Genomic DNA, 27,034 nt, shown 5'->3' on the forward strand with positions numbered 1-27,034 from the left:
CTCCCTGCCCAAAACAAAGAGCAGAGCAGCAACACCCTTTCCCCTAATGTAGCTTAACAAAAGAAACGACTGATGTGTGCACAACCCCAGGCATACACAAGCACCTCAAAAACATCATCACTGCTCCTTATTATCTGCTCATAGCCTTAAAACCGAATCAGCAGAACACATCTTAGCGTGTGCATCACAAACAGCAGTCTTCAGTGAGACCTTAACCAGGTGCATCTAGTGAATGCTGGACAGGAACAGCATCTCTCTAATCAGCAGCAGAGACAGAGTGATTGATTGCGACAGAGCCAAGTGATGGCACAGCAGAGCCCACCTTTGACAGAAATACTGAAGAGTTAAGGACACGAGAGCAACAACAGCCACGGCCGTGCAATTCACAGTCACATTTGCCTTCTATTCTGCGTATCGTAAATCGCAGTGGAGGGTTTAGATTATCGGTGTAAGCCTATACCACTGCCAGAAAGCAAAAATCTGCAACTTGTGCCCAGCATCTGTGTAGCACCAGGCAAACTGCTGAGAAGTTTACATTACAGACATTCCCAAAACTATTCAGTGACATGTAGGTCCTCTCAGAAGTAGGTCAGCCAGATGCTAAAGAGACTGAAAATCGTTGCAGCAAAGACCCCCTGAGAATTTCCAGTTTTTCTCAAGACAAACTCTTAAGTAAGATAGTGGGGAACTGAATTGGTTTTCCTTGAATTTATTGGAGATTATAATCTGCTAACCATGAAATTAACAGTCTGTGTGTCCAGGCTTCAATCATATTTCTGTTTTGCATTGACAACCAATTACAGAGACCAGGACAGTAAACCAAAAGTACAGTTTTCCATGCTTAACATTAACTTTGCATTAAAATGAAAAAAAAAAAGAAGTATGAAACATAAATCCCTTTAAATAACACGAGTGCAGTGAATCAAAAGAAACAGCCACCGCGTGACGACACATTTAGCAGCTGCCATAACTTTCCACACTGCGATTTAACATGTTTTGTCATTAGAGGCTTAAATATTATTAAGTATGTACAAAGAATAAGCAGGAAAAACATTTTTAAAAATGCAGCATTCACCATTTAAAAGCAGCTTCACAAAGAAGCAAACCACAAGGCTCCAATAATATGAAGCAGAAGTCTTCTTGCGCTTAAATCAAGCCTTTCGGTTAAATTTTCAGTTTGTGGATGTCATCGAGAGGGCTGTAGAGCTCAGGTGTCTTTTTAGCGTTGTTGGAGCAGTTGAGATTACACTTGCACGATTCGATCGTCATCACCATCCTCCTGAAGGTCTCTCTGTTTTTGCACCGAAAATGGAGAGGCATTGTCCGGGTCCTGTGTGGCCTGCAGCATTGTCCGTCTGAGCAGGATCCACAGTACCTGCGCTGCAACTTTTTCAGGCTACGACAACCTGCGTATGACAGGTGAACTGGATGGCTTGCTTTTCCTCTGTGACTGCATTTTTGACCTTTCTGCAAGAGAGAATGTATCTAGGCTTTAGTCTTAACATGGATGGGTTCTCAGCCTCTAATGAAATAATCACTGTATATGTTCATCAGCATATGGTGTACCTTCAAGGTCAACTGTTTGCAGGGACGGATTTCACAGATCCGAGTTTCTTTCACCAGTTTGCACTGTTTGTTGCGGTTGGTCAGCCTCGTGGACACACCAGAGCCACAGGATTTGGAGCAGGGTGACCAGGCTGTGGTTTGAGGCATGCACTGGACTCCTCTGGCAAACATGTGGTCCACTGAATAACTCCTGAAAGCTGTGCAGATGTTTTTAAGCAGATATTTTTTAAGTTAAAGGTGGGTTAAAATAATGAAAGCAAGCAAGACTTAAATGCAATAAATATCAAGACTGCTCACCAGGCAGAGACTTTGATTCTCCCCACACAGAGGTGAACTCGTTCTTTTTGGAGAGGTCGTCTTCAGTGGTTTTGACTTTGCTGAACTTTCTTCTGTGCTTTTTTATCATAGCGCTCTGTGCCTCTGTTTCCTCAGGGCAGACTAGTTGTTTGCAGCACCCTCCCGGTACCTTGACCCGTCTTAGTTTGGCACAGCCCAACAAGGACAGCGAGAATTCACGTGGGCAGAGGGAGACACATCCGACTGCACCGTCGATGCAAGTGCACTGGTGTTTGCAGTTAGGATGGAAGGTTTCCCCATTCTGATAAATCTTGCTGTTGTACTCGCATGTTCTCCCGTTTAATTTGGCTGTTAAACAGAAGCAGGGAAAGGCTGATGTGATGAAAAGGGAAAAGGTGACAGTTGAAAAAACAAAAAAGATCAGAAAAGGGAAATGAAGTCAGCGTACCTCGACAGACTCCCTTATCCGACCCTCCGAAGTTGCACTCCAGTCCCTTCGCGGCATCGCATGGCTGTGTCTTGCTGCAGTCTTCAAAGAGCTGCCGGGCACAAACCTTACAGCATCCACAGCTGTCCAGCACGAGGCTGACGCTGTCTGCACATGTTGGGACTTCAAGGGGACACTGGCAGTCCTTCGGGCACGAGGCTGACACCTGAGGTTAGACCAAACATCCCACCTTTGTAATCAACATTTCTTTCACCCACAGAATATAACAGCAGGCATAAGACACCTTTTCCTCACCAGCGTAAAGCAGAAGATCTCGACGACAAAGACCTTCCACATCTTCTCCAGCTGAAGCAATCTCTCCTGAGTGAAAAAGAAAAACCAGCCTCCTTAATATCACTCAGCAGACCTGGCAGCGGGATGACGGCTGTTTGTTCTCCCTCTTTGAGAGTTCCCATCCCCTTTTATCCACTTCAAGCAGATCTGACGTAGACTGAAGAGGTGTCCCGAAACTATGAGAGGAATGCTTCTCCACACGTCCTCCCATAAGTCAAGCAGAAGTTTCTCCCTCCCTCCTCTCACACTCGCTGTGCCAAGAACCACCCTGTGCAGCTTCCACTCTGCCAGGGCTTTCTCTCCGGTTTTACTGTGTAATGCTTTCTCATTTCCAAAGAAAGCAGATATTTTTGACCATTAAGATTCTCCAGAAATAAAAGCTTACATAACATGCAAAACAATGGCATGGATAATTCTTTGATTGCAGTGCTGGGAACTGATTTTATTCTGTTTTGTGACACAATGGTTGCACTATTCAGTCTATATCACTGTTATGAAGGAGCTCTTTTGCGCCTAACCAAGACTTTACCAGCTGGTGCTGGACCATATATGTATGTATACCTGGCAGCTGAAATGCATGTGAACATTGCTCCTTAAGGGAATTGACACCGGGCCACTGCAAGTTCTGACATAAATATTGAAGGAAAGCCACATATTTCTATGACTGACTGAATTTCTCCCTGAGCTGAAGCTCTGTTTAGACTGTTGCACGTTGTCTGAGAATAATGTTTGTATTTTCCAGCCTTGCTAGTGTTACAGGTTAAATTTCCCTTCAGTCACCCTGTAAGGGCGTGTGGATGGAATTGAGTTTAACTTCAAGATTTCACAATGAGAGACGAGAGCCTCCTGGAAATGTTTGAAACTTGATAATCCTCTGTTTAGTCTAAATCAGAGCAGTCAGAATGAGATGCTAGACAAAAAAAAAAACAAGAATAAAAAGAAAACCCAAGCAATGCCTGAAGAAAAATTCCTCTCAGGATGAGCATTGCAGGTTTCTTTGAAATAGATGCCAGGGTAAAAAGCATCTTCTTCCATCCACATCAAAGAACAAAGGCATTTATAAGGGAGAGAATACCTTTCCTTTCATTATAACCTGTGAGAATAAGAGGCTGAGCAGAGCAGATTGGCACAGCCGCCGTCTTATCTAACTAAGGTTACAAAGGCCGGTCTGAGTCAGCGCCAGCTCCGGCAGATGAAGAGCGAACAAGCGGGAGCTTGGTGTGTTTACCGATGCCTGGAAATCGCTGACTGTTGTGGCTTGGTGTGGAAATTTCCTTCCAAAATTATAATATCAAGAATCTGCACAAACATGTTAGGTAAGAAGAACAGAGGCGGATGTGGAGGGCAAATTGCATGTTCTCTTCCCACAGTTCAGAAAATGAATGTGAAATAAAACAAGTGAGAAATTGAATCTTTCCTGTTTCTTAACATCCTAAAACACTGTTACCCCAACAGTTTGAAAGCCAGGGTGTCAAACACTAGGCCCAGGGGCCAAAACCGGCCTCACGGAGACTCCAGTCCAGCCCACTGGACAGCTTTAGATAAAAATGAAGGAAGGCATGAATCTTGGACTTTTAACTGTGTTTTCGTAAGCTTCATTTTTGCAGGTAAAGACTTCAGCCATGGTCATTCACGCTACACCAAAGTAACTGGTCTTTTCTAATGGGAAACTAAGCTTCTTTACACTAAGACTGGCCCATGTAAGATCAAAGATCTGCTCCTCGATGAGTTCAAATGAGTTTGACATCCCTGGCTTAAAGGAGTAGTCATCACTTTTTCGAGCAGATATCAGTGATGCTGAATATCTAATATGGCAGCAACTCAGTGCATACAGAAAGCAGAACGATACTTTAGATATGACTGTTTCTGGAAGCCACTGAAAGTTTATATTTCAAAAAGAAATAATAAATAAAAAAGTGCCACGCCGTATTACAAGCTGAACTGATCACTGTAAGTGAAACCTCCACCCTACCTCAAATTTTCACATCATGTGCAAAAACAACAATCGATAAAATAAGACACTGACCCACGGGCATAAAATCAGTAAACTAAAAGTAGACAAATTATAAATAAGAAAATCGTATTAGAAAGTTCAATGAAAGATGATCAAATTCAAGGAACATCCTGGGCTTCTTACTACATTTTACAAGATCCAGAGAAGCTTATTCATGTCTTTATGTCTCGCAGGGCTGCCTAATGCGAGGCTCTTTTTATTGTCCTTACTAAAAAGACTGTTAGACGGCTCTGATTCTCAGCTCCCTGCCTTGACTTCCAGTAAGGTACAGATTTCAAACAAACAGCTCTAAATATATATCTGAGATGCTTAATGGATATGAACCCAGTGGGTCTCAAACCTGGTTACAAGAGCAGACAGATGTGAAACTAAAGAGATTTTTAGTTTATATACTTTATATACGCGTCTTGCAAAGACGCGTATATAAAGCGTGCATTTTCTCATATCTTGCAATTCACTTAATGAGAGCGACATGTAATTACTTCAAAGTTATTGTGTTAGAGAGACCTTTTATCCTCCCACAGATACTTGATACAAGCCATGGGTGGACGTGCATTGCACAGTACTCTGCAGCGCCCTGTTAAAATTACATATCCCTGATACTTAATGGGATACACTCGAATGAGTAAGGTGGGTGGGCAGGTTATAATAGGCTGTGTGAAAAAAAGCTATAAAAGAAGTAATTTTGCATGGTTCTTCGACTGAAAAGCACAAATACCTCCTCCTCACTTACGCATATTGTAAAACCACAGTGGATGCGAGGTCACGGTGGTGTCTTGGCTGTTACGTGAGAGTGGGTTTTGTGCTGATATGAATGAAAGTCCCGTCGGTGACATCATTTCTATAAATGCCTTCTTTTCTTTTGTGTCTGGCTCTGCACGAAGGGCACTCTGGAGTCAGCACACTGGGTTCATTTGAAACGCACAGCTGGTCATTTCCAGGCTGCTGAGCTCTGCTGTCCAGCATGAATGAAGGGAATTGTGGCGAGGACAAGTGGGCACGCATTGTCTGTTTCTGTTAACGCTCATTCCACATTTTTGTTTAACATCTGACATTCTCCTGCTGCGATGAAACAGCAGCCAGACAGCTGTGAGGGGCTTTAAATCATTATCGCTGCATGAGTCCTGCGATCTGATTTACAGTTCATATACATTTCTGCTTGCTGATGGTGTTTTCACACAGCACATACAGTACTACACTGCAGAGCATGACAAAACAAGCCTGATAACAATCTCCTCAGGGAGCGCCCGTCCTCTCTTTGTGCTATACTGCGATTAGGGGGAAGTGAAAATCTGTATGCGTTCAGCCATTCTGTGATAGACTTCATGTTTACCAGAGTGTCACATCACTTCTACTGCGCAGCAATTCCCTTTGTATATGTGAACTTTGACCCAGTGTTCTCTCTGAACTGCTGATGATTTTAATGCTATGACCCTTCAGCTTTATTTGTATATAAACTGTTCTGTGACCTAATCGATGATACAGGCTCTGCCTGCTGAAAATTTACATTGTGATCATCGCATTTCAAAGCTCAGTACTACACTTTAAAATGTGTCCAGCTGCATGACTGACAGTAACAGAAATATATTTACTCTAATTCTCCGAGTTACTGTGCAGATTTTCCAAACAAGACCAGCAAATCAACAGTTTACATAAAATCAGCTCCACCACAGCCAAATAACTTATTAAACCCTTAGTTGTTTGTGTAGTAGTAATAACCTTATTATTATAATTATTTTTGCAGATGCTGTTTCAGATTGTTTAGTTTGTGGTGCTGTTGAGCTTGTCTTTGTTGCATTCTGAGCTTTTTTCCAAGGCTCTGTTCATCCAGTTTCTACGGAGGAACTTAGACTAAATATTAACAGTTTAAACTACAGACTAGAAGAGAACAATCTAATGTTCAGATGTCTTACGTCTTAGGTGCACATAAGAAACTGGCAGGCAAACCTCAAACGTTTAATTTACTCAAGTTTAAGGCGCTTGAATTTTCTAACACTATTTAACTTCTATGCTGTTTTTCGCAAGGAAAATTTATCTGATGGCGACAGCTACTTTGCAGTGACTCCACATACAAAACATGCAAACAGATTGTAAAGCATAGACGTTTTTTGTGAAGCAACTGAAAAGCCCTGCATCACATTAAAAAAGCCTACGTTTCACCTCAGATTTGCGTCATTACAATAAATCAGCAACAAAAATTCAGAAAAAATTATAAATTGAAATTGAAATTAACTGAGAGTTGCTCTGTACTTAAGTTACTTTGTAGATTAGAGAAATATCTTGTGCAGTATAGCCACGCAGTACAGCAGGGGTGCCAAACTCAGCTTAGTTAATTGCCCACAAAGAGTAAACTAGTAAAGTAAAAAGCTCATATCCCTCCTGCTTCTTTAAAACCCTGCCAGATTACAAGTGGTAACATTTCCCATTATTTTCTTTTCTTATTTAGTAAGCAACCTTGAGATCACATAAGAAAAATAACTGCAAAACTATGTCTCAGTTTTTCCACATTCATCAATATTATGGGAGCCTTTAAGAGGGCCACTTCTGTGCCCTGGACCACATGTTTGACACCACTGGCCTATAGTTTACTGGGTGTATTTAGGCAAGTGTAGCACTTACTTTTCTTTGAATGAATGCTGTCAGACTAAACTGTGGGGTATAGCAAAACCTGCCAAACGTGGTGTTTGTATGCGAGAAGGTCCAACAGCGCCACCTAATGGAGTTATCGAGAAGCGCGCGTGGCCATGGTCGGAAGTGCAGAAGCGCAAGAAGTCGCACATCAGAACTCAAAGCGAAGAAAGTTGCTCAGTTTGGAGTTGTTCTGGTAAAACAGGAGAAATCTTGAGGTGAACGTGGACTTTTTTATTCACAGTTACCGGTTTAAACCAGCGCTGAGTGTGAAACCGACGTCTCTGCCGTGTGTTGACGTAGTTAAGCCTCGACACAATCAGGAAGTCCGGGGATTTTTTTTCCGTTGTTGAAACAAAAAAAGTTGAATGGATAGTCGACAGACCACCTTTTATCGATTAATAATAAGGTGTCAGCTTATTTAACTTCTATAATTTATTCGCTGTTGTGTTTTAATCCACCACTACGAGATTATTAAAATAATCTTCAGTCGTTACCACCTGGATTTTCACTTTGCGGGGGAGAGGGATGGATGCTCCTCACCTCACTGAAGATGAAATGGCAGAGATAAAGAAAGACGTGAGTATTATACTTCAGGCACGCTCTGGCTTCCTAACAGATGCCAGATCAATCTGATAAGGGGAGCCATGTGGAAACAGATTCACTGCTAAATATATATTTATGCTTTGCTTAGCGCTATAGGCCTATTAAAAGGAGGAAATGCCCCCACCACACCCTCTTTGTGCCCTCACAATTTCCACTTTCTGTAGGATTTAACAGCAGGACAATAAGATGGACGTTTAGGGCACATCTGGACACCCAGCTTACTTTGTATGTGCCACAGAGAGAGCAGATCCAGGCCTGCTGTAGTCTTTGATTTGGGGGAAGGGGGGGTGAACCCTGGACTGTGTGTTTCCTGTTCATTGACACCTCACTTTGCTCTCTTTTCATCTGCCCTCCGTGACTTCCTGTGGCTCTCCAGGTGCTGACCAGATTGCGGCACTACCTCTGCGATAAAATCAGAGCAGATCGCCACCTGGACTACCTGCGCTCTCGCAGGATCCTGACACGAGATGATGCAGAAGAGATCAGCTGCAGGACTACGCAGACCAAGAGGACGGCCGTGCTGCTGGACATACTGGCTGAGAACCCCCGAGGCCTGGATGCCTTGATCGAGTCGATCCGGGAGATGCGCTCGCAAAATTTTATCATCACAAAAATCACAGACGAGGTGCAGAAGGCCAAAAATGAGAAGATCGAGTCCCTCAGAGGTTAATACGTCCATTTCTAAAATAGTTGTGTGTCTGTGTGTTTGTGTGTAATGCAAAAAAGTGCTTAATGCGTTTGTTCTTTATGACTTACAACTGTTCCCCTTTTTTTTCCCCCTCTTCTATTACTCAGCGGCAGGAGCTTCCAGTTCCTCATCTGACTCCACTTTCAGCACTCCAACCTCAACCAGCGACCTCCCATCAACATTTTCAAACAACTCCACCTTGCTCTTTCACCCGGACAGCGAGAAAAGCCCTTCCAACTCAGATGTGGGCACCTCACTCGATCTGCTGTCTTCGCAAAAAGCTGGAGACTCCTCCGTGGCTTGCGCCAGCATCGCCACGCCTTCCACGACTTCATCCAGCCTCCCGAAACCCGGAGACCCCGGGGCGCCTCCTCTGCCGGACGAGGTAATGGTCGAGTCCCCCTCCAGCATAGATGCTGGAGCGCCGGGGTGCACTAGCAGTGGAGGCGATCCAAACTTCCAGCCCCTCCGGTCGCGCTCCCTCACGCCAACTTCAACTAGGAGCATCTTTTAGGAGCATATCTCAATAAGACAGTTCTCAACCGGTTAAAAAGACAACCACAACACTCACTCTCTCTTTTTCAGTGATATTCGTGCCTTCGATGAGGCAGTTGGTGAGAAATTGCTGCACATGGGCATATACTGTATACTACCACTATATTAGCTAACTTTTAGAATGAAAATGGGGGCATTTTCTCATCAGCTAGGCTAACTTTTAAAGATTGTTTTTTTGTTTTTCAAATGGTGCCAATTTGTTACCAAACCAAACCCTAGGGTATGGAGATTGCCTAGTTTAAAATGGAAAATATGACTAAAATGAAACAACGGTGCCATCAAAGAAGAAAGAGGAAATCTGCGCGTGCATCAGATGCATTTCTAACGCGGTTAGATTTCCAGCGTGATGTGTCAGGAGTGAAGAAAATGTGACTCACCCTCTCTAACCTCTCCTACTCCCCTTCTGTGACAGGAGGTGTGATTTTTCTGATGAGCTGTAAAGGCCGAATGCAGTTCCTATGTTGTATACACTTGAACGACTACTTGAGCATATATATATATATATCCATGTGTGTGCGTATAAAGAGCCAGTCTTGGAGCAGAACTCCAGCTCATGTTTTTCTGTTGTTTGTTTTCATGTGTGTGCATTAAGTCATCAAGAATTTGCTTCATGTTTTTGTCACTACAATAGTCTTGAATTAGTAAACATAGTTTCAGTGACATCCTATTTCTTTCTTTATTCACTGGTCATGTAATAATAAAACTAAAGGTTGTTCATATACGGACTGGGCTTGTGTTTCTTTTTTCCTTTTTTTTCATTGTGTGGTTGATTTCCTGTAGTGATTATGAAAAATCTAAATGTTAGAGTGCCGATAATTGTTAAAATAGGGCATCAACTGTCGAGGTCAAAATGAAGTTATTGACAGGCCTCCAACGTCTAAATGTGTCGTCAGCTTCTGGGTGTGCAGACGTACTTTTTTTTTTACTTCTGGAAAAAACTGGAAAAGCTACAAGTGGCGCAGAGGAATGACAGTCATTGTGGTGACGGCTGCAGTGGTGACTGTATCACCTGGTTTTTCATACACCGCTGAGAAGCCCTGAGTGTTAGACTGGGTGAACTTTGGGTCGCTGGTGCTCGGCGAACGCTAACAGGTATTTAATTTATTATCATAATTATGTGTAGAGTGAAGTTTAACAAATGTAGTTAGCATCTGAATTAAAAATATATATAATTATATAACAACATCCAATATAAGCAGCTAACTTTTATTTATTAAGCAAAAATATGTGTAGTAATTGTTTTCACACACCTCTCAAATCTGTACATTTCTCTGCTCCCTGTTGCAGGAAGCCCTATGAGCTAAAATGGGCCAGTGTGTGGTAACCACACGGCTGTGGTTTTGTAGTGTGTTGTGGCTCAGTGTTGCATAATTAGTATGTATTGAAGTATAACAATTAAACTATAAAGAAGAGAATAGTAGCAGTGTACACAGGCTGGAGAACCAGTTAGATAAACATCAGGCTGACTGGAATGGCCAGATGCTTTCTTTATCTATTAAACATTTCTGATGCAGGTGTCACAAAGCTGCCTTCAGCCTAATGGAGGACTCCAAGCAGCTTTTGGCTGCCAGGTCAGAGGAGAGTCAGCGAAACAGCTGCTGCGGCTTAGATACAAAGACGGTGGAGGATTTCAGACGGAGGCTCAAATACTTCTTCATGAATCCCTGCGAGAAGTACAGAGCCAGGGGTCGGAAACCATGGAAACTGACGATACAAATATTAAAAATTGCAATCACTACTATCCAGGTAATCCTTTAGTTACGTGTGAATGTGTACAGAGGTCGGGAGCTACTTGTTTTTTTACCTGTGAGACTTTCTTTCTCCCCCTGTTTCCAAACAGTTGGTGTCTTTTGGCCTGAGTAATGAAATGATGGTGACTTTCAAGGATGAAAATTTGATGACATTCAGGAATCTGTTTCTCAAAGGATACAAGGATCACCGGCACGGAAGCCTTTCCCTTTATACCAAAAGAGATGTGAATGAGCACATTCACTACATTATCAACAGGGTACTGAAACCTTTGTTTAATCACGTGGCATCTTCTATTTAATTCTAATTTTACACCATTAAAAGATGTTGTCTGTTTTCTCTTTGTCTGTTTTTTTCAGTATACCAATCTCCAAAACCTGACTGTAGGTAATCTTGCATATGAGCTCATTAATGGCGACTACACTCCTCTGACTTTGTGTCAAGTGTTTTATAGAAACAGCACCATCGATCCTGAAAACGACACCTTTGATATTGATCCGCATATTGATAAAGGTACAAAAACATAACGTAGCTGCAACACTGTTTAGGTCAATGCTTAATATTCTGTGCAAGATATATTTATTGAAGCTGATTCATGGCAAGAATGGAAAATAATCACACCGTGCACTTGTGACGTGAAAAGAGGAAGCTTGTTCTACTCTTCACGGGGATCTGTGCTTCATCGTTCCTCTGCTAAATAATACAAACTGAAATAACTTCTGAACACATTTTCTCCACCACAGATTGTATTTCCATACACCCTATGCAATCATTGAGCAACGACACTCTGGCAACGCATCCCAACTTCTCTTTGGATTTCAGAAGGTGGCTAAACTAAAAATATTGGTTTCGTGTCCAATGATAAGAGTGTTGGCTGCTAATATATGTTTGTGTGTCCAGGCTGCTATCTGTGAACATCTACCTAACTCTGAAAACCATCAATCTGCAGACTGTGCGGCACCACGAGCTACCAGACTGTTATGACTTCCACATAGTGGTTGGTGACGCTATCTGAAAAGTGCCACAATCTCAAAGATATATTTTCTATAATATTTTAGAAGATTTTACAAGCTCAGTGACTGAACCATCCTTTGTTTTTACACAGATCATTTTTGACAATCGTGCACACAGCGGAAAGATAAAGGTTGATATTGAAAATGATGTTAGAATTTATGAATGCAGTGACTGGAACGTGGAAGGCACATGTGAGTAGAAATAGTACTGAGAGACACCAGAAAGCAAAATATTTGTTAGTGTTAGTCAAACGCCAGCAGGGGGCACAGTAACACTTTTCTACTTTTCATAATGCAGCTGTGTTCAGACTCATAGGCATGAATGTCATGGTCATTTTGTGCTTTTAATGATTTCTTTGAGGTCTTCTTTTTCCAGGGTCGAATGAGAATTGGATACAAAAGGATTTTTTTGGTCAAAAGTATAATAAGTGGTGCAGAAAGTTTTACATCAGCATGTACTGAGAGGGTGTTGACCAAGAAAGAAGCTACTGTTCCCAAATCAACACCTTTAAGAAAACCCAAATGCATTCTGGAGAAAAGTTTCAGATGTTCAGACCAGATAGACTGATCTATTTGGCCACAGTGGTGAGGGGTAAGTTTAGAGGAATAAAGGTGAGGCTTTCAAACCCAAGAACAGTGTACCAACTGTTTTTCCTGCCACTGGTACTGGTACATTGTACAAAATGGGTAGAATAATTATAATGATGGAGAAGCACATCCAAATTCTTCAACGTCACCTCAAATTGACAGGTAGATGGTTGAAACTTGGGCACAGTTAGGTGTTTCAAAAGGACAAACACATCAAACTGGTTTTGGAATGGATAATATAGATGATAATTTCATTTCTCATTAGAAATTTTTGGACTATGCTTGAAAGCTGGGCTCATGTCATGAAACCAACCAATTCAAATGAACCCTACCAATTCTGCAAATATGGTCACATATCCAGCCAGAATTACACAAGAAGCTTGTTGATGGCTAACAGAAGCATTTATTTGAGGTGCAACTCACTGAAGGACATTTAAACAAATATTAGTGGGGGTGTGTGTACATGTTTGAGCTGCTATGTCTAACTTTGACCCTATGTGGATTTGAGAAAATCCAATGTAAATCCAATGTCGTACGCTGTACAATCACTCCACCCTGAAAAAACAAACAGTTCAATCAAATCACTAAAAACCCCAAATTACTATGACATCCATGCCCATATTGAGTGTACGTAATCTTTTGATTGCAACTGTACCTGCATGATCCAAGAAATGACAAAGGTTATGTCTCAGTTTTATAGAGACAGAGCCCCAAAATATTAACACCTGACCTCAAATGTTCTAGCTGGGAAGAACGATTATCTCCTCTTGTCGTTTGATTCTGTGGTCATCCTCGCCTGTTTCGCCTCTCTCATCCTCTGCATACGATCTGTCGTCCATGGCATCCAGCTCCAGTTTGTAAGTATCACCACAGAAATACTTTTAGCATCTGGCTCAGTTAAGACACTAAACAGCACCCGAGGCAGGCCATAATTATAGTTGATGAGGTCAATCAAGTAATGTTCTCTATACTTTTGGTGAGGGGCTTTACATACTGGTAACATGATGTAGTTTTTAAGAAGAGCACATATAATTTTGTGAAAAACTCTTGAGCCACCTTTCATTTCTTTATATTTTGCGGGGAAAATGGGACATAGGTGCAGAGATTTATGGAAACATACAAACATGTTGGCATGACCACCTTTATTCTTCTGTCTATCAAGATGATTTGACACTACCACTTATTTTCAGTCCAGTCCTTCTGTAATTTGGCAGAACTCTTGATAGCCATGCTTCCACCTAAGACTGTTTCTGATGAGGCTAGATGCACTTTCAGATATTGTTCTTCAGCTCTAGATAGTTTTTAGGCCTGCCACTTCTTTTCTTTTCCCGTTTCCTCAGATTTTTAGGGATACACTGCACACCATAAAGAGATATCCCAAATTATGGCATAATAGCTCTTTAGAAATCACCTTGTTATTGCAAAAATATATTTTATGCCCGTCAAACTGTGTTATCTTTGTCATTTTTTGTAAATTCAACTTATGAAATGGGAACAATTGATGTGTGACATGTTTTAACAGACTGCCAATGTGTGAAGATACAATTTAAAATTTATTCAAAGATGTTTGATATGTGTAGACCCAAAACCATAGTCGGGTGACTCAAGATTTTTGCACAGTATTGCTTTATAGTATTAGCTAATAGACTAAGCATGTTAAAATGTGCCTGTTACTACTGCCTGTAGTAACAGCTCATTAGCTGACTTGTTTGACAGTCTGTTTGTTTGATAAATTTCTCATATGTAGGAGTTCAGCATATTTTTCAGTGCCTACTACAATAAAACTGTGTCCTGGTCAGACCGCATGGAGTTTGTGAATGGCTGGTACATCCTCATTATTGTCAGTGACATAATGACCATCACTGGATCAGTGCTGAAAATTGGGATACAAACAAAGGTTTTCTCTTTTTTTCTTTTAGAAATCAGTGAATATTTTCTAAATGGTCTGAAATCAGTATGTAAAAACACATATACTTGGCCAATAAACACGATTCTGATTCTGATGTAAAGGGTTGCAGAATTAACAAATTTATCAGTAGTATTTTTTTTCTTTTGCAGTTCTTAACAAACTATGACGTCTGCAGTATCTTGCTGGGAACAGCCACGATGCTTGTCTGGGTTGGTGTGATTCGTTACCTGAGTTTCTTCAAGAAGTACAATGTAAGACTTTCCTAACAGTGCCTAATAAAAAATACTTTATACAAATAAAGAGCAAATGCATTTCCAGAGGGACTGGCATTTTTTCTTCTTCTTTTTGTTTTAGATCTTAATCTTAACCTTGAGGGCGGCATTGCCCAACGTGTTTCGATTCTGCGTCTGTGCAGCCATAATCTACCTCGGGTACTGTTTCTGTGGCTGGATCGTCCTTGGACCTTACCACGACAAAGTATAAACACTTCAATTCATATTACAGTACAAACATTAGGGTGATCTGTTCCGACATGATTTCCAGAAACATGATGTCAGAATGTTAATCGTTATTTAAACATTGTTTTACAGTTCAGAACACTGGCTAAAGTGACAGAGTGCCTCTTCTCTCTCCTCAATGGTGATGATATGTTTTCCACCTTTCTGAGGATGAGAGACAAAACCTACATGGTGTGGCTCTTCAGCAGACTCTACCTCTATTCCTTCATCTCTATCTTCATCTACATGGTGCTCAGTCTGTTCATTGCTCTTATCACTGACACGTACGAAACCATCAAGGTCAGTCCGAGCAACCCTGATATTTGATATCTTGCAGGGATGTAATTTACTGTTGAATTTGAGCATATTTTATTTATTTATTTATGTATTTATTCTTATAATGGTTCTTTTTTTCAGCATCATCAGAAAGACAAGGAGCCAGTGTCCCAGCTTCAGGCCTTCATTGCAGAGTGCATAGATCAGCCTGAGTCTGGACGATACCAGAATACTGACGAGTCGACCTGCTGCATGTTTTCAAGTGGTTGCTTTGGATAACAGGGTGTAGTATCATCTTTTTGCCAAGTGTGAGCAACGGGTTGCCCTCATGTGACTGCAAAATGCCCCACAGGGTCCTGAGAGTCTGTATAGAGCCTTTGTTAACACTATTGGGTGATAGTGATGGAATATCTTCCAACTTAAACAGATGTACTTTTACTTGAGTTTTGACTTTTTTAGAACTAGTAAATTAGCAAAGTTCCTATGTTAAGGACATGCTGATATTATATGGCCACATTATAAACCAATGTAACATCAATATCAAGCATTGCCGTATAAATATGTCAAATAATATTCTCTTCTTGCCAGTGTTGCATTCAAACATGGAGGGCAGATGTCTCAGACATTAGTGGAGAAAAACACTAAGAAGAACTTCCTCCTGGCTACACAACAACGATGTAACTTGGCGATCTTTTACATACAAGCACTTAAGGAGAAAATTTAAACATCTTTCTATTTTCATAATCATTTGTCCAACTTGGAGTCTTCCTACCCTAGCTGACATTGGTTGAACAGTGGGGTTCACCGTGGACAGGTCGCTAGTCCATCACAGGGTCAACACAGAGAGAAAAACAATCATTCACACTCACATTAGCACATATGGCCAATTTAGAATCACCATTAGCCGAACAAGCACATCTTTGGACTGTAGGAGTAAACTGGAGCACTTGGAGGAAATCCACACAGGGAGAACATGCAAAGTCCAACAGAGGGTACAAACCCAGAACCTTCTCACTGTGAGGAAACCATGCTAAAAGATGCAACTCTCAAATAAACTTCACAACTTAAATGCAAAGTAAAGTGAAAGTGAATTTCCTGAAACATAATTGCTTTTCATCTCTTTATTTTGTGCTGAGCACAGTTTTTTTTGTCAGCAATACAGAAGCATATCCTATGACCTGTATAAATAACTTTGTGTATTTTTGCTATACTTGTATTTTTTTCTTTTGCACAAAATGTCAAATTGAGCACCTTATTTAGATAATAAAGCTTGAATTTCAGTACTGAGAGCTACTTAGGATCAGTCATGTCCCTTCTGGATATATTTCAGCGCACCTTTAGCCATAACAGTGGCACCTATTTTAAATTTAATCTGGCTTTTTTCTCACAAACATGGTCGGCAAAATATCTGAAAATAAAACATTTGTTTCAGCTGAATTAATTTTACCTCACAGCACTTATGACATGTGCCAATGATGTCTCTGAACCAATCATAGCACAGAAGCAGCTCTTATAAAGTCATCAGTGACCTTAAGATCAGCAGATCTTAGCTCTGTTTGATCTCACTGCTGCTTTCAACACTGATGATCAGGACATTTCAACTCAAAGACTTTATGATCCAGTTGATTTAACAGGTTCAGATTCTTAATTGGGTCTCATTGTATTGTACCTAAAGGCTCGAGGTTTTTTTGTTTCAATTATTTGATTTAGATCTGCATAAATGAACATTCAATCAGGAGTTCTACAAGGGTCTGTCCTTGGCCCATTACTCTTTAACCTTTACATGCTCCTGCTTGGTATTACCATAGAGAATAATAATATATCCTATCATTCTTATGCAAATGATACTGATGTGCCTACCTTGTTCCTCTGATGATTTAACCCCTGTACATAACCTAATAAGCTTCTCTGATGACATTAACTACTGGATGTCTACAAACCCTTTGAACAGAGCTGAACAGAGACAAGACAGAAATATTTGTTGTTGGTCCAGAAAGTCAGAGACAGAATTTTTTTTTTTTTTACACTAATCATCTCTTTTGCGAGTAAGTTGAGAATCCTTGCATTATTTTGGACAATGATCTTAGTTTTGATAATCATATTAATAAGGTTATCAGAAGTGCTTTCTGTCACATATCAAAAGTTAGAAAATTCTCAAACTGGCTCAGAGAAATTGGTCCTTATAGTCAAATATAGAAGTTTAGACTAGTGAAACACACTATTTGCAGGATTATCCAATTTATCAGTTGTACAGTTTCAGCTCGCCCAGAATGCAACTTTTAGAGTCCTTATGCATACACAGAAATTTGAACATATACTTTACTATTGAAGTCACTACACTGGCTCTCGGTTCAACACAGAATTTCCTTTAAAATCCCCTTTATGAACTAATCCTTCTGTTAGTTCATAAAGCTCTCAATGGTTTGGCCTCCGGAACATCTCAGACGTGTTTAACCCAAACAGACCTGCAGGACATCAGCTGTTGCCCTGTTCTTTGGGAGGAGCTGAGTGCTGACCTGAAGTGAATTACCTCTGTCACTCGCATTTTACTTTTTTGTAAAGTTCTACTGTCTTGTTTTCATTGTCTTGAGGCATTATCTTCTATTTCAAGCACAATGATTCTATGTGTAATGACAATTAATTTGGCAGCTCTATATAAATAAAGCCGTCAAAACGGGCTTTATGTGTAGTAATACCTCCTTCAGCCACAGGGGGCGCTGCAGTGACATTTATGACACCTGACTGTGGCACCTGACGGCATTTCTCATTTGCATAATGTACACCCAATGCACGGCCCTCATACTGGTTGCCTAACAACGGTGCCACCAATAACAATGCAGTTTGATTGGACGACAGCGGAGGAATAGACTTCAAAAAAAAAAATACAAACGCCGCAGCAGCCAGAGTCTGCCCATTAACCTGTGGAGGTATTTTCTGGGCTGTGTCGGGAGTTTTGATACTTATTGCCGCTGTTGACAGGATGTTGACTGGAGTCTACACTGGAGTTGGAGGTGTTTTCAGGGAAGGAGTGTATTAACCGTGCCAGCAGCAGCACGGAGCTAAACTGTTGGATTTAGTTGACCCGTTTCACGCCCTTGAGTGAGTATCTTTGTAGTGTTGTCATGTTAGCATGGCTATTATCCTGTTGGCTAACTAACATCACGGGGGAGAAACACGGCATGTGTGAACGTTATTTATGCTTAGCAGCGTTAAGCTTCTAAGGTATTTCTCTATTGCCATGTAGAGGTCTAGCAAACGACACAGCAAAGTAAGCAAGCATGTTTGCTGGATTACGTACGTTTAAGCAGCTCCTGACGTTAAGCATTGAGTGTGTCACGTCGTAGCACGTCTGACTTTATCGCCTCCTCAGTGTGTGTATTTCTAGATAAAAGCTGTGTAAGCTCTCTGCTTCATTAGATAAACTGGGAAGAGTTGGCTTGTGAGGCAGCAGGCATTTCCCATGATTGGTGGTTGCGTCCAACCGTTTTTACACGCCCCAGCCTTTCAGTGCACCGTTTTTTCTTTTTATTCATCAACACAATGAACCTGTACCTGAATGCAAGTCACGGCAGTAAGGCTGTGGGAGTGGCCCCTTTAGTTTAGTGTGTGGTTCAGCCTGTTTCACCGAGCATGTCAGTGATTAAAGTTAAAAAACAAACACGTAGAACAAATGAGTCTGTCAGATTTACTCTCTGTAATGGATTCTCTTATTTTTATCTCTGTAATCCTTTGGTTTGAGGCTCAGATCATCTTACAGCCCAGCAGTTTGGATGCCAGTAACCAATAGGAGCACCCTCCTAAAACCCATTCGAATCCCCCTCCAAACCGGCACACATCTGACAGTTAATCCTGTGAGGATGAAGCTTCGGCTCAGATTATCTGTTGCTGGTCTGTCTCATGACTTGATGCTCTGTTGCAGCGCTCTGTTCCAGTGCTGTCCTCTGATCCACAACCCCCGGCTGCTTAATCCATCTCCCTGGTGACAACTTATGACCTCGTGTCCTCGTGTCCTGATGTGTTGGTGATATGGGAGAGTGGTGGACAACTGAGGCATCGATGGGTAACTTTTGTGTGTGTGTGTGTGTGTGTGTGTGTGTGTGTGTGTGTGTGTGCTAAAACGATGCATTTGATAGAGCACTTCAAGAATAGCAAGTCCCATTAGCTTTTTTTTTTTTTTTTTTTTTTTTTGGAGGGGGGCTCTTTAGAGGTGACCCACATTTTTGTTCTCATTTCTCATCTGCAACCTAATTCAAGCCTCTCTTTAGAGGAAGAGAGCAGTAGATGTAATGTTTCCACAGTTTCAATATTTTTTCCCTTTCTTTGTTCTGTGTTTACAGAAAACTATGAGATATCCAGCATATCACATGTTACGATGTCACCCTCGAGACAGAACAACTTTGTGTCATCGTACTCGTTTCCCTTGGCAAAAAGCTCCTACAGTGTAATAAGTGCCTTTTGCACAGAGGATAACATTCTTCAATGCATTTCATACATCAATCAGGTATGGAAGGCCCTAGGTTTATTATTATTATTATTATTATTATTGATTGTTATTATTACTACTTGAAGTGTTTGGTTTATATGCAAACGTTTTATTGTCTCCAAAAAGATAACCCCTAGACAAGGACATGCTTTTAATTTCCATCCCCCCACAGGAGCTCGCCTCACTGGGCCTCTCCTCTACATATATTGAGGCCACCTCACCAGAGGGGACTGGCCTGAATGCATTGCCGGCTCTGAATGCCATGTATGAGCTGCTACAGATTCACAGGCGAACTATGAGCACTGTAGAAGGGCTTGAGAAAGAGCAGCTAAAGAAATCAAGCACCATGGAGCTTATGCAGACGAGCAATACCAGACTCAAGGCATGTATAACCGCTGATCTTTCTTTTAATGTACTTCCAAGAGAGAAAGTGTCTCTTTTGTTTCTCTGTGGAGCCAACATTTTATTTCTTCGGGCTATAATCTGCGTATCGATGTCTTGGAGTAAAGGTGGAGTAATGCAGTGTCACATTTTTCATCTCTTAGAGATATGAAAACACTGTAGTGTGTATACACTGTGAATATCCCCACTGAACATTGTCAGTCAAGCAAAGACAGACGTTTTAGAGCTGTGTGCTGGGAGGTCTTGACGTGCTTTCTGTCACTTTGATGGTATCTGGTTGTGATGCATAGTCCCTCTGTTTTTTTGGGGGGTTTTTTTGTTTTGTTTTTTTGTTTGTTTGTTTTTTCTAAACATGCTGCTAGGAAAAAATAAAGGTCATTTGATTCACAGAATTTCATTTGATTATTATTTATTTATAGTGTATTTTTTAGTTTATTAATTATTTAATTTGATTTATAGAAAATCTTCAGATGGCACATAACAGTTACGTCATGTATCATGTGTTTCCTTCCAGGATCAGTTGGAACTGTCAATAAGGGAGAAATGTGGTCTGCATGAAATGGAGAGGCAGCTGCAACTGAAAATTAAGACTTTGCAGAGCTGCTTAAAAACAGAAAAGGATGAGGTAAAGCTTCTTCTCACACTGCGGTTTTGTTACTAATACTAGTTATTTCAGGATGCAAAAACCTGACGGCTTGTAAATAATCAATTATTTCTGGACAGGTTCAGAAGCTCCAAAGTATCATTGCTAGCCGTGCCTCTCAGTACAGTCATGATGCCAAAAGAAAAGAGAGAGAAGCTGCAAAGCTCAAAGAGCGCCTCAGCCAGCTGCTGGTTGACAGAAAGGATAAGAAACTAGGTAAATGTGCTTAACTTAAACAAACAATGATTTGCATAATTTTGTGTCAGTTCTGTTGGATTTTCTCTTTTTCCTCAAGTAGCTATCGATGTACTGAATTGCTTGGGACGGTCAGATGGGAAAAGGGGTCACTGGAAGACTGCAAAAGCGACAGCCAGGTATTTTGAAAGTGAAATTCATTTAACCATGGAAACTGAAAAATGTGTTATTATTTACATAAACGGATCTGTCATTGATTTCTGCAGCCACGAGGGTAAGATGTACAAGTCTTTGCTCAGTGACTACGAGGCAACTCAGAAGTCTTTGATGCTGGAGAACGCTGAGCTTAAGAAAGTCCTCCAGCAGATGAAGAAGGAGATGATTCATATTCTGAGTCCATGCAGTTCTTCTGGCAGAGGAGCCACTGCTGATGACAGCCAGGAGCAGGTATTTGAAACACACACACACACACACCTCTGGTAGATGGATTTGAAAAGATTGATGGTTCTTTTATGGGCAGGAAACCATCCTGATGGTGAATCATGAACTTCATATGTACATTAACGTGTCAGGGGAAAAAAATATCAGATGATATTTTAGATTGAAAGTTTGGTACTGGCTATAATATTTATCCTTGCATGGTGTCACAATAATGTGATGGTATCTATTCATAACTTTTACACGCCTACCTTATGAATAAAAGTCTTACTATAAAACTAAAAATTGTTTAATCAGTGATCCAGTAAATTGTTTTGTTCTGTTTTGGGTTTTTTACCCATAAATAGCTCGTGCACTGAAATTACCAGGTTGTTTTTGGACTTTGCTTTTTGGACAGTAAACCAAAACATAAAAGAAGAAGAGGACCTTTATTGCTGTTACAAAACTCAGGTGTACTTATGCCTCCAACAAGGGGGGTATAAGAGCTGGGTGTTGTTTCCTCAGCAGTACATTTAATACAGAATTGCAAAAGGCGGGTACTTTCTTGTCACTGCATAGCTTGTTAGTCCAGAAAGCTGTTCAGGGCTTTGTTGTAAATTACTTTAGATCATTAGAGGTGGGAATCGCCACACCCCACAATACGATGTTATCACAACATTATTGTGAATTTTTATTTTATTTTATTTTTTAACACTATACTGTAGGGCTGCACGATTTTGCATAAAATGAGAATCACGATTTTTTTTTTTTTTTTTTTTTTTTTTTTTTTTTTTTTTTTTTTTTTTTGGCTTAGAATTGAGATCACGATTCTCTCACGATTTTCTTTTCCAGTATAAATATTTATTGCATTTATTAACTGCACATCAACTTCGTAACAGTTGAGACTGAACATAAAAAACAATAAATAAACATAAAAACAACAAATGTCTCACGTTTTGTTGTTGCCGCAAAATGTTGTACTGCTTGAAATTCCGTCTCCACCGTTGCTCGACACTGCGTGTATAGAGCAGGTAGTGCAACAATAGAAAAATAGTTGCGGGACGGCACTATGTAGCGTTTGTCTAGGGTGTTGATCATTTTCCTAAATCCCTCGTTTTGCACAGTGTTGATGGGAGCCATATCTTTGGTCAGGTGATAAGTGATAGCCTCCATAATTTTGTGCCTGCGGGAGTTCGACGGGTATAGGGAAGCGCTGTATAAGGTTCCCGTTATTGATGTTTGTGTGGTTGACCGGGACGGATTTTCTCTTGTCACTTTCTTGTCATCCCTGACGTGCTCTCCGTTGTTTTTTTCCCTGCTAATTTTAGCATCACACGGCACAGCTTCTGTATCACGTGGTATAAGGCTCCGCCCTTGTCATTTGTTGAGCAGGAAGAGTGAGCGCTTGTTTTCATGCAGATTACGTCCTGGATCAAAATGCGGTACAGTCGTCGTCGTCGTCGTCGTCTTATTTTATTTTTTATTTTTTTTAATCGTTGTCATTTGGAAATGAGATCGCACATAAGTATGAATCGAGATCGCGATTTTTTTCTAGCGATTAATCGTGCAGCCCTACTATACTGTATGTTGCTATCAGTCTGCAGTCGGATAGGGTCGAGTTGATAATCACATGCAATATGTTCCTGATGAGACAGAAACTAACTGTGATTGTCAAAAATATCACTTCTAATCCTGTCTATAGAAAGTCACATTTAACAGAAATTCACATTTAACTATTACATTTCCATTGGCAGCTGGTTGAGTCAAATTCTCTCGAGTTGTGCTCACTGACAAAGCCTCATTCAAATTGATGGAAACGAGGTAGCAGTTAGTCTGCATTTATAAATTAGATGGCATTTATTGTCTCTCCTAGAGTGATTTCAGTCAATCAAGTCAGACTGCAACTGTTTGTAGAAAGGTTACCTCGTATAAGTTGAGATGAGCCCCCTTATTCATAGCATTTTCATTTATTTAAAATGTCGATATTTGGTGTCACTGTATTGATACGCTATCGCCATAGAAAATTTATGTTCCTACATGCGTACGCACATGTGGTAGTGACAAGAATCCCTGAGAGTATCTGGGCAACAACAAGGAATGAGATGCCACCTTGTGGTGTTACTTGGTGTTGAAGTAGAATATTTAACAAAGCAGACCAATACGTTGTCTTACACAACCTTGCCAAATGGACTCAGCCAATACACCAATAGATCATACCTGTAAGCGAAAGTGGTACAATGCTTTAGTCTTGTTACCATATTAAATTGTTGCTTTTGTTTGTTTTTGTTTTTTTTTTTTTGCATAGAGATACTTTCAAAATACAAAGAGCACTAAAACTGGTCCATAAATGTTTACCAGAGTATTAGAAATGACATGTCTGAAGTTCAGATCTCCTGATTTCCTCCTTTTAAGCCCACTATATTGTTTTGGCTGATTTGCAGCATCATGATTCAGATGGGGAGGAGAAAACAGCAGACACCAGCAGAGAAACTCTGGATCAGTCCTGTGAGCATGCCAGGGAGCAGCTAACAAACAGCATCCGTCAGCAGTGGAGGAAGCTGAGGAACCATGTGGAGAAATTAGACAGCCAAGGTAGATTCGGCGTAGATACAATGGCACAACTTTAAACATTTTTCATCTGCAAAACCTTTCTTATGTAGCTGAATGTGTCATGCCTGGAAAGAAACCAAAATTATCAGCTTATCCATTTGGTTTTTGTTTGTCAAGTCTCTCAAGTGCAGAATCAGCTGGAGTCTAATAAAGAGATGATACCTCTGGAAACCCACGAGGATGAGATGGAGAGGATGAGGTGTGAAGTCCAGCAGTGCAAAGAGTTCATTCATGCACAACAGCAGCTACTTCAGGTCAGCATCTGATGAGAGGCAGTCAGTGTGTTTACAAAGGGGGGGACGTGTGTGTGCACGGGTTCTTACTATCTTGGTGGGGACCAAAATCCAGGTCCCCACGGGGTTGGAGGCATTTTTCACACTTAAAATATGGTTTTACTGTCAAGGTTACAATTGGGTTATGGTTAGGTTTAGGCTAAGGGTTCGGGTAAGCGGCTAGGGAAAGCATTATGTCAATGGGATGTCCCCACGAGGATGTTTCTGGCCTGTTAGTCAGTATCAAAAATGATTTAGGAACATTAAGAAATAATGTGCTATCAAAGGAATAACCACTCCTGCTTTTGCAGCAACAACTCAACACCTCGTTTGACGATGAGACTGCCGCTCTCCTTAATGACTGCTACACACTGGAGGAGAAGGAGCGTCTCAAAGAGGAATGGAGGCTCTTTGAAGAACAAAAGAGAAACTTCGAGAGGGAGAGAAAGAACTTCACCGAGGCTGCTATTCGTCTGGGCCGAGAGGTACTGAAGGCTTCTGATTTGGTCCCGTAGTTAAATTGAGCACACATTGTGATGGTGGTGCATTTATTTCTTTGGAATCGTTTTTTTATTTCGACAGAAAAAGGCCTTCGAAGAGGATCGCGCTTCATGGCTCAAGAATCAGTTTTTGAATTTGACTCCCTTTACAGACCGAAGGAGATGCTCCTCATCAGATGGTCACAGTGCCTTATCAGTTAGTAAGTTGGTGCAATTTAAATTAAGGTGCTTTCTGGAGTGGGTGGTTGAATGACATAGCCTCTCAGTGGTTAAATGTTTTACTTACTAAAATTGGGCACAATTGCAACCCCATTGCTGAAAAAGTTGGGATGCTGTGTAAATGCAAAGAATTTATTTTATTTATTTATTTTTAATTCCAGATTTTTATTCAGGGTAGAAACAACGACATAGAAAGCATCAAATGTTTTTAAAATGGACAATTGTAAGAAAAATATTCACTCATTTTGAAATTCGATGCCATTAACGGTTTACCACTGAGCAGCATCCCCTCTTCTTTCTATCAATCGTCCATAAAATCTTACGAGAGAACAGTTATACGCTTTGCCACAGTCCATTTAAAAGCGTTTTAATCCATAGAAGATGTCAGCATTTCTCGATCGTGTGCAGATATGGTCTCTTCTTTACATGATGGAGCTTCCACCTGTATTTGTGGGAGGCACAGCAAACCATGAGAGATTTCTGGAAGTTTTCCTGAGCCCGTGCAGTGACTTCCATGACAGAATCGTATCTGATTTTCATGCAGTGCTGCCTGAGAACCCAAAGATCAGACATCCAGTGTTTTCAGCCTTGTCCCTAGGACACAGAGATTTCCCCAGATTCCTCCAATCCTTTCAATCTCATTTACTGTAGATGATGACATATTCATGGTCTTTGCAATGTTATTTTAAGGAACACTATTCTGAATTTTGCGAACCCATTTCCATCTTTCCTTTCTAGAAACTCAGCCTCTCTAAGACGCACTTTTTCTTTTCTTTTTTTAAATGCACTCCATCATATTTCTGTTACTAACTAACCGATTTACTTGCGAAATGTTCCTCCTGCTGTTCTTTAGTACCACCTACTGTTCCAATCTGTTGTGGCCTCTGAGCTATGAAATGTGTCACTCCCATCAAATTTAAAATGAACCAATATTTCCCCCCCTCAGTTTAAACGCTGGATCTGTTTCCTATGTTCTATTGTGAATACAATTTATGAGCTATCCAAATCATTGCACAGCTCCACAATATCACATCGCCAAGTCAGTCTTGTTTATTCAGTACAATCTGCTTGGGGACATCAGTGTGAAAACTACAAAAACTTGGTGTAAGAGAAAGGCTAACAAATAATCATTTTCTAATACTGCATATGAACACCTAATGCATTACCAGAAAACTGTTGTCCTTAAAACACTGTCTGTATTGCAGGAAGTGAGCCAGAGATCAGGATGTCTTCAGTGAAAGCTCAGCTGGCCAAATCATCTACCTACACGACGTTCTCCACTCCCAAATCTTCACAAAGTGCTGCTGTGCCATCAACTCCTGAACTTTACCGGACACTCCGCTTAATACCAGAAAGCAGGTATTAGTGAGTTACTAGATAACTGTTTTCAGGGATTGCATTTCATTCATGCAGTGAAATGCTCTGCACGATATTAAATGTGAATGTCTTAATAACAGATGCATGAATCAGTGAGGATGAGAGACTCTTACTTAGTGTATATATTTTTCTCTTTTTAGTTCCTCCAGACATTCAAATCGAGGACTCTGGCAAGAGTGTAGCACCATTGAAGATGGAGATAATCGGGTCAAGGCAAAAAACAGAGGTCGATGCAGTGACTTGAGTATTTTCTCTATGGGTGAAGATGAGAACAGCCTCAATTAAAGACCTTTTAAGTGCCTTTTTTGTTTTTATCTCTGCAACAAAGTTTAGTTTCAATCTGTGGCTGAAACCCATCAGCTCTGAACAATCATTTTTCAATGGATGTGCACAGACAATTCACCAAAGCTTGATCACACAAGAAAGCACTTTAAGTCTGCCATAGCTCATTTCTTTACTGACAATTCAGATTTTAAGCTGTGTTTCAAGGAAGGGTACCAAGCAATGATAAGAGTGTGTTGTAGCCAGAAATTATTTTCTACCTGTTGATTGTACTGAAATTACCTTTTATGTTTACATAATCTATAAGTATAAATTATGACTTGAAGTATGTATTGCATTAACATTAGATCGATTAGATCTGCTTTCAAGAAGTAATAACAATAAAGATGTTTTTTAATATAATGAAATAAGTTTCCCTTTCATTTGTCGCCCCCTGGTGGATTGAATCGGGAGTTGCAATTAAGTGT

At 40.6% G+C, this 27,034-nt stretch overlaps 4 protein-coding genes across 7 annotated transcripts; 3 read left to right on the forward strand and 1 right to left on the reverse strand.

Moving 5' to 3' along the window:
• Window positions 1-693: 693 nt before the first annotated feature.
• Window positions 694-2,863, reverse strand: LOC120725840 (CCN family member 1-like). 2 transcript variants are annotated; one of them, XM_040018885.1, is made up of 5 exons: window positions 2,606-2,863; window positions 2,312-2,516; window positions 1,864-2,211; window positions 1,567-1,763; window positions 694-1,485 (listed from the first exon to the last, which is right to left on the reverse strand). In XM_040018885.1, the coding sequence occupies exons 1-5, from the start codon at window positions 2,645-2,647 to the stop codon at window positions 1,165-1,167; spliced, it is 1,113 nt and encodes a 370-aa protein (XP_039874819.1). In that variant the 5' UTR covers window positions 2,648-2,863; the 3' UTR covers window positions 694-1,164. The 2 variants fall into 2 exon arrangements, with proteins under 2 accessions (XP_039874819.1, XP_039874828.1); XM_040018894.1 differs by having other exon boundaries at window positions 694-1,467; window positions 2,606-2,853.
• A 4,457-nt stretch (window positions 2,864-7,320) lies between these two features.
• bcl10 (BCL10 immune signaling adaptor) lies at window positions 7,321-9,860 on the forward strand. 2 transcript variants are annotated; one of them, XM_040018915.1, is made up of 3 exons: window positions 7,321-7,865; window positions 8,269-8,557; window positions 8,691-9,860. In XM_040018915.1, the coding sequence occupies exons 1-3, from the start codon at window positions 7,815-7,817 to the stop codon at window positions 9,092-9,094; spliced, it is 744 nt and encodes a 247-aa protein (XP_039874849.1). In that variant the 5' UTR covers window positions 7,321-7,814; the 3' UTR covers window positions 9,095-9,860. The 2 variants fall into 2 exon arrangements, with proteins under 2 accessions (XP_039874849.1, XP_039874839.1); XM_040018905.1 differs by having other exon boundaries at window positions 7,343-7,865; window positions 8,688-9,860.
• Window positions 9,861-9,988: 128 nt separating this feature from the next.
• mcoln3a (mucolipin TRP cation channel 3a) lies at window positions 9,989-17,202 on the forward strand. The gene is made up of 13 exons (XM_040018875.1): window positions 9,989-10,227; window positions 10,650-10,881; window positions 10,976-11,143; window positions 11,244-11,397; window positions 11,628-11,709; window positions 11,785-11,881; window positions 11,990-12,089; window positions 13,230-13,342; window positions 14,233-14,382; window positions 14,544-14,645; window positions 14,749-14,871; window positions 14,985-15,191; window positions 15,309-17,202. Exons 2-13 carry the CDS (start codon window positions 10,675-10,677, stop codon window positions 15,444-15,446), a joined length of 1,641 nt encoding a protein of 546 aa, XP_039874809.1. The 5' UTR covers window positions 9,989-10,227; window positions 10,650-10,674; the 3' UTR covers window positions 15,447-17,202.
• An 828-nt stretch (window positions 17,203-18,030) lies between these two features.
• ssx2ipa (synovial sarcoma, X breakpoint 2 interacting protein a) lies at window positions 18,031-26,969 on the forward strand. Of its 2 annotated transcripts, none has more exons than XM_040018838.1 (14): window positions 18,031-18,266; window positions 19,087-19,227; window positions 19,505-19,668; window positions 19,823-20,032; window positions 20,567-20,677; window positions 20,776-20,911; window positions 20,991-21,069; window positions 21,157-21,337; window positions 23,749-23,899; window positions 24,035-24,171; window positions 24,501-24,674; window positions 24,772-24,889; window positions 26,114-26,267; window positions 26,426-26,969. In XM_040018838.1, exons 2-14 carry the CDS (start codon window positions 19,194-19,196, stop codon window positions 26,568-26,570), a joined length of 1,794 nt encoding a protein of 597 aa, XP_039874772.1. In that variant the 5' UTR covers window positions 18,031-18,266; window positions 19,087-19,193; the 3' UTR covers window positions 26,571-26,969. The 2 variants fall into 2 exon arrangements, with proteins under 2 accessions (XP_039874772.1, XP_039874775.1); XM_040018841.1 differs by having other exon boundaries at window positions 18,032-18,266; window positions 20,994-21,069.
• The last annotated feature ends 65 nt before the right edge of the window (window positions 26,970-27,034 follow it).

Source organism: Simochromis diagramma, unplaced genomic scaffold, assembly GCF_900408965.1.
Source record: "Simochromis diagramma unplaced genomic scaffold, fSimDia1.1 OVJJ01000205.1, whole genome shotgun sequence".
NCBI lineage: Eukaryota > Metazoa > Chordata > Actinopteri > Cichliformes > Cichlidae > Simochromis > Simochromis diagramma.